Here is a 16,301-nt window from a genome sequence, read left to right as displayed (position 1 = left end):
TTTTGCCTCCAGCACCTTCTGTAATTGTAATCCATTGTCAGAAGTGGCACTTACAGCAGGGATAGTTGAGCACCATGATGTCATCAATGGCAATGTAGCCTCGCCGCTCCCTGGAAACCGTTGCCTCAATCAGAATCTGTAGAAGTGGAGTAGATGCAAATGCATGATGAACAGAATTAAATTCATAACCACAGCAGCAGAAGCAAACACTTGTGACTTAACCTCATGCTCAAACGCTCAGAGCTGAAGTGTAGAGCAATTTTCCCAAAGACCACTCAGGGCTGCGTGGATCCTCTCGCTTTCGTTTCCCTTTTTGTTGACAGATGCATTAATTACAAACGAGCCCATCGCCCCATCGATGCACGACTACTGACACAAAAAACAGTGAGGCAGACAATGAAAGAAATTGGATCTTTTAAGATAGATGGATACGTTTTGTCTTCATCCGCGGGGCAGACAGAAATAATGGCTTCATCGGGAAGCACAAGATGTGGCGCCTGAGTCATGAGACGCGTTCTACATTCAGGCTGCGGTGGAGCCATAACGGCAGCTCATACAACTTGTACATGGCCACGAGGCTCGAGGGAGGACAGACCTCTACACCGCCCTGCGGAACAATAAGCCCGGTGAGCGGTGGAATTCCATGAAACCTAATCAATATCAAATCACCATCCTCAGTAATAGAGAGAGAGTTATGAGACACGGGGGTGATGTTTGTTTTCGCCGCATCCAAGGACAGTCCTCCATCCCCACGTTTGATCCAAGGCCTGCAAACGAGCAGGAGGAAGGAGGTGGGATCGCTGTGTTGGTTAACGATAGATGGTGCCATCCGGGACACACCAGCGTCAAGGAGATGCTCTGCACCAGAGATTTGGAGCTGTTAGCGGTCAGCATGCGGCCATACTATCTCCCGAGGGAGTTTTCACATGTTATTGTTGTGACTGTGTACATCCCCCCCTCGGCGGTCGCTGCTGTAGCTTCAGATCGGATCCACACAGTTATCTCGCATCTTCAAAGCCAGCACCCCCAAGCCCTCCTCCTCATCTCCGGTGACTTCAACCATGCCCCTCTGTCCTCTGCTCTTCCCACCTTCACCCAGTACGTGAACTGCCACACTAGAGACAATAAAACTTTGGACCTAATGTATGCAAACATCAAGGATGCATACACCTCATCCCCCCTCCCCCCGCTTGGTCGCTCGGATCACAACCTCGTTCACCTCGTCACGGACTACACCCCTGTGGTGAATAAACAACGACCTGTGAAGAGGCCTGTTAAGGAGTGGTCCGAGGAGACCAGTGCCAGGCTCAGAGACTGCTTCGAGACTACAGACTGGGAGGCACTCTGCAGCCCCCATGGCACTGACATTGACAGCATGACCCACTGCATCACGGATTATATTAACTTCTGCGAGGAGAACACTGTGCCCTCCAAGCTGGTACGGTGTTTTCCCAACAACAAACCCTGGGTGACCCCCGAGATAAAGGCCCTGCTGAACGAGAAGAAGAGGGTCTTCAGATCGGGGGACAAAGAGGAGCTGCGCAGAGTCCAGAAGGAACTCCGGCTGATGATCAGGAAGGGGAAGGACAGCTACAGGAAGAAACTGGAGAAGCGGCTGGAGCAGAACAACGCCAGGGACGTTTGGAGAGGGCTGCAGACCATTGCAGGCCACGGAAAAGGTGTGGGAAGACAACAACCCAGAGGGGACAAGGACTGGGCAGATGAACTGAATCTGTTCTTCAATAGATTTGATTCCCCCCCCTGCCCCCTCTTCACACCTCTCCTGGCCAGCCCCCCCTCCCCCTCCCCTCCTCAGCCTGCCACCTTCGACACCTGACCCCCACCAGCCAACCCCCACCCCATCTCCAGATCATCATCCCCCCTTGAGACTCTCACCACTCCTCACCCCCACACCCCCACCACAGTCATCCTCCACCCCCCTCTCTATAACAGATGATCAGGTGAGAAGCCAACTCAAGAAGATCAAGGCAAGGAAGGCCCCGGGCCCGGATGGTATCAGCCCAAGACTGCTCAAGGACTGTGCTGACCAGCTCTGTGGTGTGATCAGGCATTTGTTCAACCTAAGCTTGAGCCTGGAGAAAGTCCCAGCCCTGTGGAAGACCTCCTGTGTGGTCCCGGTGCCGAAGACGCCGCGCCCCAAGGAGCCTAACCACTTCAGGCCAGTTGCCCTGACTTCTCACCTGATGAAGACGATGGAGAGGATTATCCTGAGACACCTACGACTGCTGGTGGGCACACAGCTGGACCCCCTGCAGTTTGCTTACTAGCCTGGGATTGGGGTGGATGACTCAGTTACCTACCTGCTGCACAGATCCCTGCTACACCTGGAGGACAGCAGGAACACTGTGAGGGTCATGTTTTTTGACTTCTCAAGTGCATTCAACACCATCCAGCCTTCACTGCTCAAAGTGAAGATGGAGAATGTGGGAGTGGACCAACACCTGGCTGCATGGACAACGGATTACCTCACCAAGAGACCACAGTATGTGAGGCTCCATCACTGTGTGTCTGACGTGGTGCTCTGCAGCACAGGTGCCCCTCAGGGTACGGTGCTCTCCCCTTTCCTCTTCACCCTCTACACCTCCGACTTCACCCACAACACCACCCACTGCCACATCCAGAAGTTCTCAGATGACACAGCCATCGTTGGATGTGTTCCTGAGGGGAATGACCTGGAGTACAGGGCGGTCATCACAGACTTCGTCAGCTGGAGTGAGCTCAACCAGCTTCAGCTGAACACCAGCAAGACGAAGGAGATGATCATGAACTTCCGGAAAAAAGCATCCAACTTAACACCAGTGAACATCCAGGGATTGGACATAGAGGTGGTGGAGAACTACAAATTCCTGGGTGTTCACCTCAACAACAAACTGGACTGGTCCGACAACACACATGCCCTCTATAAGAAGGGCCAGAGCCGCCTCCACCTGCTGAGGAGGCTGAGGTCCTTCGGAGTGTGCAGGGCTCTCCTCAGGACTTTTTATGACTCTGTGGTGGCTTCAGCAATCTTCTACGCTGTGGTCTGCTGGAGGGGGGGTAGCACGGACAGAGACAGGAGCAGGCTCAACAGACTGATAAGAAGAGCGAGCTCTGTCCTGGACTGTCCTCTGGACTCCATTGAGGAAGTGGGGGACAGAAGGATGTTAGCCAAGCTGGCGTCCATCATGGGCAACACCTCTCACCCCCTACATGACAATGTGGGGTCCCTGAGCAGCTCCTTCAGCAGCAGACTGTTACACCCACGGTGTAAGAAGGAGAGGTTCCGCAGGTCCTTCATCCCGGCTGCAGTCAGGCTCTACAACACCAGCACCACCTGATAATGTTGTAGTCCCTGTCTATTATCTTTATCTCCACTCAACCTCTCACCATAGCTATATTTGTATTTTTATTTTTCTTATTTATTTTTTATTTTTTTACTCAGATCACTACTATGCACAATAATATTCAACACTTTACATCTATATTTATATCATGGTCACTTATAATGGTTACATTGCAATATTTATATTTTCCTTTATACTATCTTGTAGTATTATTTATATTATGGTCACTTACTTTTAATTATTTTTTCTGTATCATGGTCACTACTGTTGCAATATTACTTATAATACTTTTGTTTTCATTACAATAACACTTACATCACTCCACTTTCTCCCCAGTACCTGCTTTTGCACAGTGTCTGTTTTGCAGGTTGTTTTTTTGTTTTTGTTTTCTGTATATTTTTACTCTCATTATGTGTAGTTTAGTAGTGTATATATTTTGATCTTTCTTTTTTATTGTTGCTTCGGCACTGTTATTTAAATTCTGTTTTTCTCTTTTTTGCTGTAACAAGTGAATTTCCCCGTTGTGTGGATAAATAAAGAAATCTAATCTAATCTAAAAATCTTTGAGTTATTGTTTCTCATAATCCTCTGACCAAATGATCTGAAATGAGATGATTTCCACTGTAGCACCCACACACATGTTTTGATATGTAACAGTGGATTGGAGCTTGTTCTTCTCAAAGTCAAATAACTGGAATGTGACTGGGTATTTTAGGTTTTCTGTAGGTCTTAGTTTAAAAAGGCATAGAGGTTAAAATGTCTGATCTACTGAGTGGGCCACATGGATTTAATAGTACTGCTATACAAGCCAGTGGCCAGTCACATTTATGGATATTTTATAAGAAAATGTACCATGTATTTTGTGTAGCACTTTGTAACCTTGTCTAGATAGTGGTATATCAATATAATTATTATTATATCAATGTAATACCTGAGTTTTCATGCATTAATTCATATCTTTGGAGATAGTGGGTGGATCTGGATCAGATTTGGGTAGGGAAGACATATGGGACAACATGAGGACACTTAGAAAAAGAAAGGTGATGAAGATGAGAGGGTTACATGACATTCAAATCCTCCTGTGGGAATTACTGTTTATCATGTTTTCACCACTTTCCTTTTGATTGTTCTTTTGGTGGTTGGTTTGCTTTTCATCAAGAGTCAGGATCAGGGGGCGGATCTATGAGAGTGTGCAATTTGGTACAGCTTGCTTAAGGGGACTGTTGAGCCATGTTGGAGGCGTGTGCGCTACTTCAACTATGCATTATTTACTTGATTCTCATGAACTAGTGCTTGACAGACAATTTATCCTACTGCCCACTGTCATGGATTTAAAGCTATTGTCCTCCAAACAGCTTGAAATGCATGTCCATCTGGGAAGTCAATTTTTGGTCAAGGGCTGTGGCGTTACACCCTGGGGAAATTACACATGGTGGCTATACCAATCTAAGTTAAGGTGTTTTTATGATAAATTGACTTTGATGATTTGTTGGCTGTTTCTCTTCCAAAAATTTTCAGCATTAACTTCTGTCTCAACACAAAGCAGCAGTACAAGAACTTTGTCGCCATGAAATAACCAATATTGTGGGTTTCTTTTAAATAATGACTGAATTAATTAATAATGTTGATAGTTGTATTGCAAGATTATTATTTAGGTGATTAAATATCCTATTCCATAAGAAAGACTTATCTCACCAAAACTGGTGTCAGATGTTTGTATCAAAGTTTACTACAGTGCACTTGTGTTTGCACTCCTGGATTTAGAGTCACAGCAACATCTGCACGGTGTCTGGCAAAGATTGCAGCCTTGTACACTCAGCAGGGCAGAGAAAGTCCAGCTCCCTGGACTTCAGGGAAGGAACACGTGTGATTACACCAACAATTGGTGTGACAACATCCCTGGCCATGCACGACCCCTTAAGGCACCTCCACAGACAGCATTTTGATGGGATGTGAGGAGATTGGGGTCATCGGAAAAAACTCGCAGGGAACTCAGACAGAAGGAGTTGCAGACAGCCAGGCATGCGGGCTATAGAGAAGAGGGGAAAAGGTCGTAGCTGCAGGGTCTCAGAGTCGGGGAGTGACCCACGTCTGTCTATAGCTGGCTGCTCTCCTCCGGCTCCAGGAGGAACACTGAAGCTAATCTTCTGCCAGAGTCAATTTGCCTGTTTTGTCCCAGACTGTCCTGGAACCTGAGCTGCTTAGAAAATAGAACATTACCGGTACCTGTTATATTTATTTCAGCTGGTCTATTTTCTTATAAGCCTGAGCAGGCTAATCTTTTCTCATTTCATTTTCCTTCATGTCTTTTTTTTTATTATCCTCTTTATTTATTTCTCTGTCCGCTATTTGTTTCCCTCTCATTTTGTGCACCTACACTAATCATACAATATTTATAGCACTTGTTAAAGCACAATATGCTTCAGTATGCTGACCTGAATTATCGGTGTAAGAACACCCTGCCATGCCATTAGACTAACATTAAAATTAGGCAGAAACACTGATTAGACTTAATGGTACACAAGGAAGAGAGAAAAATGCCCTGGAAGTCTAATTGGAGGTGTTATTACTATCTGCTGAACAAAAGCACTCTATAAGAGATTGATTGCCGGTTAATCCTCAGTCTTCTTGGCCATTAGGAAAAGGAAATTATTAAGAGGGAGACGTTCAGAGCATTTGTTTCAATAAACAACCTTCCCAGATTTTTATTGAAAGCCACTTTCCCAATGAAACTTTCCGTGTGCCTGTACTTTATCCTAATGAGGGGTTATTTTACATGGAGAAGATAAGAATGCTGGAGTCATCTTGCAGGGGGGGGGGGAAATACAATAGTGTGACACACGCTGATTTACGACTGATATAAAAAAGCATTTTAGAGAGAAAATATTACATTTGCCTGTGATATTGGCTTTTAGAGGCAGTTGTAATGTATACAAATCAGGAGATGATTTATCTGGACCTATAAACCAGCTTTCTCTTTTTACACTCGAGTCAGGAGACACCATTAGACACAGAGGGCTTTCACTCACCATTATGCAGTCATAGATAAATAAGCCCTTTAAATATTCACAGACAAAAGGTCAGATGCTGAAGTACATCTTTTCAGGTGGAAAATGCCAAAGGATAACAGTCTGTGTATGTGAATATTGTCCCGGTGTCAGGAATCTCAATTTGCACTCTACAGCATTTCACAAAACCCTTTCCCATATAGCCAAGGGCTCAGCTTGGAGGACTCTCAGCAGATTGCAGAGCAGGAAAAGAGGAGATAATATCAGACAAGGCTGAGACAAGAACATTCTTATTTACAAGACTTTGATGTGTCTCCCGTTCCGCTTTCTCCTAAATGAATTAGTGTTATAATTGAATAAGATGAATCCATGTTTGCAAAATGGGCCAATTCAATCGTATAGTTTGTTTTTAAATAATTCATCCTTTGGGCAAATACTATTATTTGTAATTTCCCAAAGACTGAGATGAGAAGATCGATAACAATCTAATGGTCTGCATTTTAAACTTCGGAGCTGGTTAGCGGAGCCTAGCTTAGAATAATATAATTTAAAGAATAGAATAAATAATTATTAAATATTGTCTAGGAACCATAAATTAACAACAAGAATTCAGACAGAAGTAATTTCGTCCACCCGGTACCTGAGACTGTGTGCAAAGATGGACGACATGACTTCTCCCCAAAAGTGAAGCCAAAGCGTCTCAATTGCCCCTTGGTGGATGGCTGCAGTATAGTTAACAACCCCCATGTCCTCCATGTTGGTGGATGGGACATGAGCCAAACGGTGAGAGTTTAAGTTGGTGCCTCTCTGTCTGGAGCATCTGAGTTAGATATGAAAGTCCCTCAACATAGACGCTAGAATGCATTGTTGTTTGGCCCTTTATCTGTAACCTTACCTTGGGTACTGCTCAGAGAGTGAAGGGAGAATCTGTGGAATTTAGACTGGGACTATTCTCCTGTACAGATATAATGTTATATGCAATATACATTATATATAGTGGCATATACATTATGTGTGAGGATGGTCAAAAATTCCTCAACAACAGTGAGCTCTATCTGAGCTCTGTCAGAGAGACACCATACAGGCTTTAGGTTTGTGGCTGCATGCAGTTTGAAACCTAACCACAACTATGTGGCCAATGATAAGCACTGGATTTAACTGACTCCGATTACTAGAACCTCACATTAGTTAAAGATTCACAAACGCACTTTTGCACTGAAAAACAACTGTGCATCTTTTTACAGTTAAGTTTTACTGGTGCAGAACCATTCCGTGATCTGGATGGACAGGAGCAATGATTACACTAGGCTGGAAAAACAATCCCAGCCGATCATTAAAGCAGAAACTCCTGCAACAGGTAGACTGTAGTGAGAGAGGACATAAATAAAATATGTAATATCAACATTCATGAAAGGCAGAATAAAAACATGTTCGAAGATGATTCTGACATTTGGAAGGAGGCAGGAGGAAGAGAGAAGTGAGTGAGAGATGCTAAAGAGGGGAGGGGGACATGTCTCCGACTCTAGTTGGCAGTCTTGGAGGGTTGGATAACATCTTTAATATTTGATAACAAGGTTCTCCAGGTATTGCAAACACATCTACCAATAAGAGGGAGCGAGAAATGTGGCAATGTACAGGAGACACAAACGACAACTTCAATCGAGACATCTCAAGGTGATCTCGCTCTCTGATGATTTTCACCTCGAAATCCATTGAACTTCAAATCCCAATTCCACAACTGTGATAGGAGGAGTGATGTTTCTGTAATGCTCCTCGCCCCCTGACATTAATATAAAGGGTAACCTGGTGAGCCAACATTACATATGCACACGTTGAGTCCTGCATGAATAATAAAATATTAAAGAAGTACTCGGAGCAAGCAGGGAAATAATTTTTCAAATCACCGGGCAGGAAGCGGGGGGGGGGGGGGGGGGGGGGTTGGTTTCCTCACATTAATCCTCTTAGTTTTGGTGATTATCAGAGAATTGCTTTTTTAAATTACATTCCACAGTGACATTTTCGAGACATAAACAGTGCTGTAAACAAGGTATTTCATTACGCCCCCAAATCGTGAAACCAGCAAGCCCAGGTGTAATCGCGCATCTGTATCTGTGCAGTGTAAAAGGCTAAACCGACATTTTGCATCCTTGTGCTGTAGGCAGAGAACTGGGAGTCATAATATGACCCAAAACCTAATATGGAAAGGAAGGGGGAAACCTGTAGATTTTGAAACAGTCTCCAAAATGGAGTGCATTCTCCTGGGATTTATTTTATTCAGAGACAATGATAAAAACTTCCTGCCTATCACCTCAAATCCAAAATAGTTGTATTAGACATGTTATGGAGCCGATAGAACCAAAAACCCTTTAGGATTTAAAGTCACACTATCTGCAGCTGATGTGCTCTAGAGCTTAAAGTCTCGGTTGAATACTAAAGAGAGCTGCTGAACCAAATCCAGGCTATATCGGATTCCCATTGTTCTGCTTTTTGGTGTTTTCCTGTCTGTTTCCACTGCACTGTTGTGGGTAAATGAAAGAGAATAGCAAGTAATGTGACGGAAAAAAGAAAAAAAACAGTCACACCTTTCAACGTTGTCTCTGTAACAGAGAGCAATGACGTGTTGCAAGACAAGACCCTCCATCAATCCGCAGTGATGAGGGGTTTTCGACTGCAGAGGGATTAGCAATGTAAACTGTGGTCCATGTGACTATGTGGGCAGTTTGTTCAGCTTCCTTTGTACTGAGAAGTAGCACAAGGTCAGAATTAAATTGGCATGTGACATCAGAGGAGAAGTGTCCTTGTATGATGTAAGTAGATTGTTTATTAGTGCAGATACCTTTTGATCAAATCCCCACTATGAACATATTTAATCCAATGAATTTGAGCTCTTTTGCACGAGAGCGAGGCTATTAGGAGTTGAAGATATCCTATTAAAATGCTGTACTGTCAATACTAATTCAACTCTTAGTCTCCTTCTCCTGTGCTGTGTGTCCTGTCTAGGAGTCAACTACTCCTCCTCATAAGCCCATTATAAATCTCCTTCTCTAAACCGGAAATGCTAATTTTCAGCCACGGACCATTTCTGACTCACCAGTGAGCCATCACTGTTTACCGGGAGTTGGAGAGGACTGTGAGAAGAAAGCACACATCTCCAGAGGGGAAGCGGAAGGGAGGATATGGCACAACTAAGTACACAGGAAAATGTCTTTGCTTGAGTACACACCACTCGAGTAAAGAGAGGAAAAAGGATGAAACATGTTATAATTGTATTCATGACTTATCTGTCCTGACGGGGGGATTTGGACAGAGCGGTGGTCAAGAGTCTGTTTTATAACAGCTCGGCTCTTACTGCATCCATCAGCGGTGAAGTGCTCTTTACCACGACACTCAATCCTTTTCACCTTAAGAGCAAAAGCTATTCAATACATTTAATAAGGGTATTGTAAATGCAATGATTCCCACTGAAAATGCCACGGAGATAAAGGAATCGAACATCTCCTTTTGCTGTAAAATTGAGCTGATGAACAGGAGTCATTTGGAGCCTGTTTATAAGGAGCAAAGCTAAAGAGATGTGACCGACAGTCAGCACCAAGTAGAAGAGCTTGAAGTGTATAAACAACATCTATAGCTCCACAACAATTTTAACAGGTTTTCCCAATACGTGGTTTCTTATAAATATATCTTATAACGTATGTTATGTAAGTTTATGTTTGCTGTTGACCATAAAAAATATTAAATTCAAACGAGAAAAAAGCTGTCTCAATTCGGGGGCCACATCCTTCAGGAGCTGCATTTTAAACCAATTACATCCCAGTGGCGGGACTAGGCTGTCCCAATTCGAATGCTCTTCCAAATGCGGCAGACAAATTGTCCTTCCAACCCCGAGCAACAGAGGCTCCACCGGGTAACATATCCAATGATTCATTACACTATTGTGACAAACTGTTTTTCACAGAGGTAATGGCGGCAAAAACAGAGGCAAAAACGTCAGAAGAACTTATTTTTAAATGTTAGTACTCAACCGAACAGCTTACAGTACCCATATTAAATAAAAACATCTTTTCAACATTTTTAATCACAGAAGAACGTTTTCGCCTAGTTTTGTTGCTAGGCAACCGCTGTACGGCCGGGACAAGCTGGTGAGGCAAGGGAAGACCATACTTTATCAGTTCTGTCCGACAGATGTTAGGCTCAGGCTACCTCAGGTTAACTGTTTACAGTGTTCATGCAAACCTAATCTAACAATTGGTGTAGGTTTATATTTAGTGTGCAGTTATCCGCTTGTTAGAATCATTTTTGAGCAGAGAAAGAGAAAATGCATATTTTCAAAATCATCTTGCTTTTTCCATGGGGCTTTGACGGTGTGCTGTATCTTTCTGAGTCAGACAAAATCATCACTATCTCTAATATAATCCAGCAGACTACTAGATTCCTATTCAGCGCAAAATAATATCCCTCTCTATTGAAAGTAAAGCCTCTAACACATTTGACAATTCTTGTAAAAGTGCACACTACTCAACTTAATTGCTTCTTGACAGCTCTGCAGAGTATGCAGAAAAAAGAAACTGCATTAATAGATGCAGTGCCCACCTGATTGCTCCACAGACCACACCACAGGAGGCTCCCACTTCTACATCTACATCCCAGTAAGATGCCTGTCAATGTCTTTCTTTCGTTAGTGCACAATGATATGTCATGCAGATAGTTGGAATTGGCTGAACATGCTGTGCACAGGCCTCAGTGGGTGAAATCTCTACCCGGCATGACCATGTGAGACCGGGTTTGGGCCCTCGAGCGCTAACGCTGGCTACACTCACAAGGGGATTGATGCTAATTACATTGCAAATGCAAGTAATTAACGCTGGATTCACCTCCAGGCTAAAATGAGTGGTGATCAACACAGCCTCCCTTTGTAACATTTCTCAGCCGTACAAGGCGCCGGTCGATGCGAGTGCAGATCTTCATCACAAACACGAAAAATCCTTTTACTGTTCCAATTCTCAATATCTGGTTTCATTAATATATAATGTGAAGTAAGAGTACTGTAAGCCAGCAGAGTTAACAAGACGCCATTAGAAACTACATCAATTGTGAGAATGAGAGTGAGAATGACTCATACCTGGTATTCATTAGGCCAGAAGGTGCTGACAGCCAGCTCAACCTGATGCCACTGCTTTCCATGAGACCCGGACGTGTTCCACACTGAACTTCCGACCGGACCGCCGTTGACTCGCACATACGCCCTGAGGCCTCCGGGACTGTGGCCATCGCGACTGTACAGGAAGTAGCTGAACTGGACACAGTGCGTGTCATTTTCACTCAGGGACTGCAGCAGCAGCTGAGCACGATGACCCACGGCATGCTGGGAGGAGTTCACCAACATGTAAGATCCTGAAAGGGACAGAAGAAATGCATCAGTTATTCATTGTATTCAATTTTAAAGTATCTGAGGCTTGGTTGCATATTTTAACTGGGATCTGGTTCTAAACGCCTAAGAACACTATGATTTCATTTATTAATTTGAAAAAAATTATAATTATTCTTATTCAGATGAGCTGTCATACGTAATATGAGTCAGAGGCAGACATCAGCGACAAGTTGAGGTAGCGAGGCATGCATTTTAAAAAGTTAACAGGCGGCTTAAGTGTCGAATCATTTTGAATTGAAAATCTAAAACAGGCAAAGTTTTCTTGAGGAACAACTAACTTCTGGTCAGTATTTTTGTTTTTTCAAATTAATGCATTATACTTTTTTATTGTATTTTAAATTGTATGAGCCATTGAAGGAAAACTGGGACATAACATAATGCAGATGTGCACTTTGTGGTATACATTAGATTTACATATCGAAGAAAACCATCAGGAGATACATATACAACCTGATTATTCAGTTAGAGAAATTCCAGATGTGGTGCTTAAGTTTAACTTGAAAGACAGAAAATGTAAATGAATTGCTTTGGGATACAATAGACAATAGGATTAATGCAGTGAAAAAAAGGTTTTAGGATATTTATAGGCAACTGGTTAATGTTTGTATATGAGTCACTAAGGTATTTGTGTTAACCAGACTCCAAACCAAGGCACGTGTCAAAAAGGAACAAAACCACTTTCAGCAAGGTGAATCCACAAGAAGTTAAAATGAACGTTTTCTTCCGCAACTCGCTGCTGTGTGTGTAGGTGGTTGATAACAGGAGAAGACATGTGCACTGTTGAATAAAAGAGACACAGTCAGCGCTGGCAAAGGCACTGGTCTGTGTAAATGCTGGAGCAAGCAGCAGGAAGAAACCAATGCCACTTTTCCCTCTGCAAGTTGATGCCAATATAGGAAGGAAATGAGATTTACAACAACAACAAAAACTCTAATCAGGATAAGATAACCTGATTGCCCTTTGCCTAGCATCTGTCCTGCCTTGTGTCTGTGCCCGCTAACACGATTAGCACAACAATGTTGGGAGACCTGCCTGTGTACTCACACAACGAAGTGTGTTGTCTTTGTGCTCCAAGGTCTTTCTGTTCTCAGACAGAAAAGAACCCGGGAGACCAGACAGTCACAGCCTGGGCGCCAGGTGTCCAGAAGATATGTATTTCTCCACTCAGATGAAATAGCATGTGAACAAGGCACTACCAGGTGGAGAAGAATTCCAGGCACAGTCTGCGCCTCTAAATTGGGAAACATCCCCTACAAAGTCCTCCCACCTTCTGAATAACTCATCATTCTAAACGTGCTGTATGAGTTATTAATACTGAACTCGTATGTGTCCTTCAGAACTCCTTGTTTAATAGACAAAGCTCAAAACCAGACACCTGCAGCCGTCTGGTTCTATACCACAAACACTTTACAATTTACTGAGGAAACACAAATTGCTTCCTTAAGTACAACTCAGACAAAACACTTAAAATCAAGGCTCTTTTGCATAATGAGACTGAGATTCACACCTCTCAACCCTGAGCTATAAAGAAAGTTAAAGTGAGGACCACAGAGAAGTGGGGAGGATCATTATCCGGAGGTTAAGGGAGCAGCCTCTGTTGCAAAGCCCTGCAGTCCATTGTCAAACAACCCAGATTTGTGTCTCGTTGTGGGCTGTGGATCTCAGCACTCTCATTTTGCTTCACTTAATTAGATCTTTCAGAATGTGTCGCCTCTCCTGCAACCTCCGGGTCCACAGAGGACTAATAAAATAATAGCAGAGGGCTCAAGAGCTGCAGCTGCACTGTCCTCACTGCTGCTTATATCCTGGATGTGTGTCCTTAGTTGTATCTGTGCATATTCCCTTTCTGTCGACTCTGCAAGTTACGATAGTGCAATGTGAGGACTCACAGACCAGTCGCTCTCCTGCCCTTAAGCCCTCATTTGAGATTCTAATCAAAAGTAGGTGAAGTCATGTATTTAATAACATACTGTATTGTAACATTGTGATCAATTGAATTTAGCTCCTCAGCACAAAGGGTAGTAGTCAAGGAATAAATTGTTCAGTATTGTAATAGCAATACTTGATTAATTGTTAAACAAATGGGGAAAGAGGATATTTAGTTTTTTCTAATTTATTTTCACATTAAATAACAATTTAGTTCATAAAACGTAACCAAATGGTGAAAAACACCCTTTTTTGGAAGCTCAAGGTATTTGAATTGTGTTCTGCCTCGGAATTCCAAGGTTATTTTTTAACAGCAAAAATTCATTTCGTTTTCACAATACTTTTCATCTTTCGATTTTTTTTTCACTTTTGCGTACTTTGATTTGACACAACCAAACAGTATACATAATATAAAAGAGAGCCTTGGACAACAAATATTCTTCTTACATAATTTCATCCAAAGGCTCATTTGCGTATATGAAAAGATATGCGTCAGTTTCAAACGATGTAGCCACTTGGTTATGCAATACATCCACTAGAGGGAAGTTTAGTGTCAAGAGTTTCTGATGACAACTCACAGTTGGGATTGTGATGATTTACCTCACAAATATGCAAAAGCAGCCATGTCCTAAATGACGTTGGTCCAACTTTCCAACTTGTTTAGTCCTGCAACACTGTCCCACTCGATTGCCTGTGGTACTTTTCCATTTAGGCTGGGATATCCGTATACGTAAGCTTTCAGAAGATGTGCACAAATATGGACGAAATTAACGGAGTGTACGGAGAGAAGGCTGAGTTCATCTAACGTAAAGCTTAAATTAGCCTTAAGCTGACATAGGAGAGAACAGGAGAAAAAAACCTTCCATGTATGCACTGTGAGGCCTGACAGTGTATTTTAGGAGATGATGGTGCAAAGAAAAGTCTTTCAGCTCTGGCACTCTGCCCAGCACTCTCCACCATGACTACAAAGTAAAGAGGCACATCATGATTGCAGGCACTGTAGAGGCACAGAAGCAGCAAAGGAGGAATAGAACCTTCTCAATTTCCTCTAAGTAAATGACATGTCAAGACAGACGTGGAGACAGAAAGAAGTTGACCTTGCTTGGGTCAAGGTATCACCTTTGAAGTGCTGCAACACAGGATGCGCTTACATCACCAATGGACTAGTCAATATTAACCTTGAGGTCGGTCAATTTAACTTTTACCTTGAGCTAGGAACACAATGACTAACAGCTTTAAAAGGAGCTGAAGAGAGAAAGAAGTTGTTACATTCGACTAAGTCATTTTCGAGAAGTAAAGAAGAGGTCAGAGTGACAGCCGCCTCCTGGCCCACACAAAGCTGTGTCTGCCACTGCTGCCTGCAATAGAAGTCCTTGGGAAGTGCTTCTAGACTGGATTCATCAAGTCCTTGAAGGTACATTTTGTCTGGAGCCTTCATTGTGTAATTAGCACTTAAGCCCTCACGTGTTGGTGCAGGAGAGTTCTGACATTCTTCATGTTCTTCTACCTGAAGTCATTTCAACATCCTGTGAAACAACGTATTCAATTACCCTTGAGAGTAACTTTTCTATCAGGCTTTATTTGAAAACGGCATCTATCAGCATAATAACATTGTTCTGCCCTTTTTAATGCATTTACAACTGTACACGATGTCCCCATGTGGACCGATGTCACCGACTTCAGTTCTTTGCTCAAGGTCCTCACTTACTCATTTTGAGATTAACATTTGCATGTCTGCATCATATCCAGGTCACTTTAACCCCCTGTCAAATAAAATATAGGCTAATGAATATTAATATCGGCTTCTTGATTATTCTTAGAATTATTAAATATTGAATATTCTTTATTCATTATATTCATGATTTCTATCATATTATACAAATACATTCTGTGTTAAATCATTTAAAAAAAAGACAATGACTTTCAATGCCATATAAAAGATTTGATTTCACTGACCGTTGGAATGTCATTATCATTAGTTTTCCTTGGAGCACAAAAGCCATATGTATAGAACGTGTGCTAAACAACTGCAACTGTATTCGATATATTTCATTATTGGTCATATATGTTGAACCAGAATCTTTCCTATTAATTGCTTTAAAAAAAAGAGCAGCCTAAAGTCTAAGGCTACTGGAAAAGAAGAAAATGAAATGGAGCAATTTAAAAGTGGGAGCCCTGTGCTTGGTGATTCTCATCCCGCTTCTGCACGGCGGGATGTAGTGAAGTGAGTTTTAGCTGTGGTGCACCTGAGGCCATCAGGTTCAAGTGATTACTGAATATGGACGACCTGGTTGAGTCCCTGCTCAGCTCTTCTGCTAGTAAAGCATGAAGACACAGCGCGTTCTTAACAGGGCCTATTTGACCCACATGCTGCTTGAGGTTTAGCACGGGTCTAAACTGTGTTTTTCATTGCTAATAAGTCGACTATTAAATGCTTATCCATGTGTGTGATACATTTAAATTTCTGTAGCATTTACTTATTTGGGAGAAAACAGGGCAGAATTCATTTAGAGGAGTTTTGACAGGAGTTTGGTTTGACATTGTTCTTACTATTTCAGGTAATTAATGGACTAATTAAAGACCTCTAAAGAGTCT

The 16,301-nt window shown here is 42.7% G+C and overlaps 1 protein-coding gene across 1 annotated transcript in view; it reads right to left on the bottom strand.

Annotated features, from left to right (window-relative positions):
* Positions 1-16,301, bottom strand: part of ptprub (protein tyrosine phosphatase receptor type Ub) — a 165,003-nt gene that overhangs the window by 64,976 nt on the left and 83,726 nt on the right. Inside the window, exons 3-4 of the mRNA XM_061081460.1 lie at positions 11,472-11,743; positions 55-136 (exon numbers count right to left, since the gene is read on the bottom strand). Of these exons, the coding sequence (XP_060937443.1) occupies positions 55-136; positions 11,472-11,743 (354 nt within the window). The remainder of the gene's footprint in view (positions 1-54; positions 137-11,471; positions 11,744-16,301) is intronic.

Source organism: Limanda limanda, chromosome 11 (assembly GCF_963576545.1).
Source record: "Limanda limanda chromosome 11, fLimLim1.1, whole genome shotgun sequence".
Lineage (NCBI taxonomy): Eukaryota > Metazoa > Chordata > Actinopteri > Pleuronectiformes > Pleuronectidae > Limanda > Limanda limanda.
Note: the sequence above shows the minus strand (reverse complement) of the source record. Positions and strands in the feature narration are given on the sequence as shown.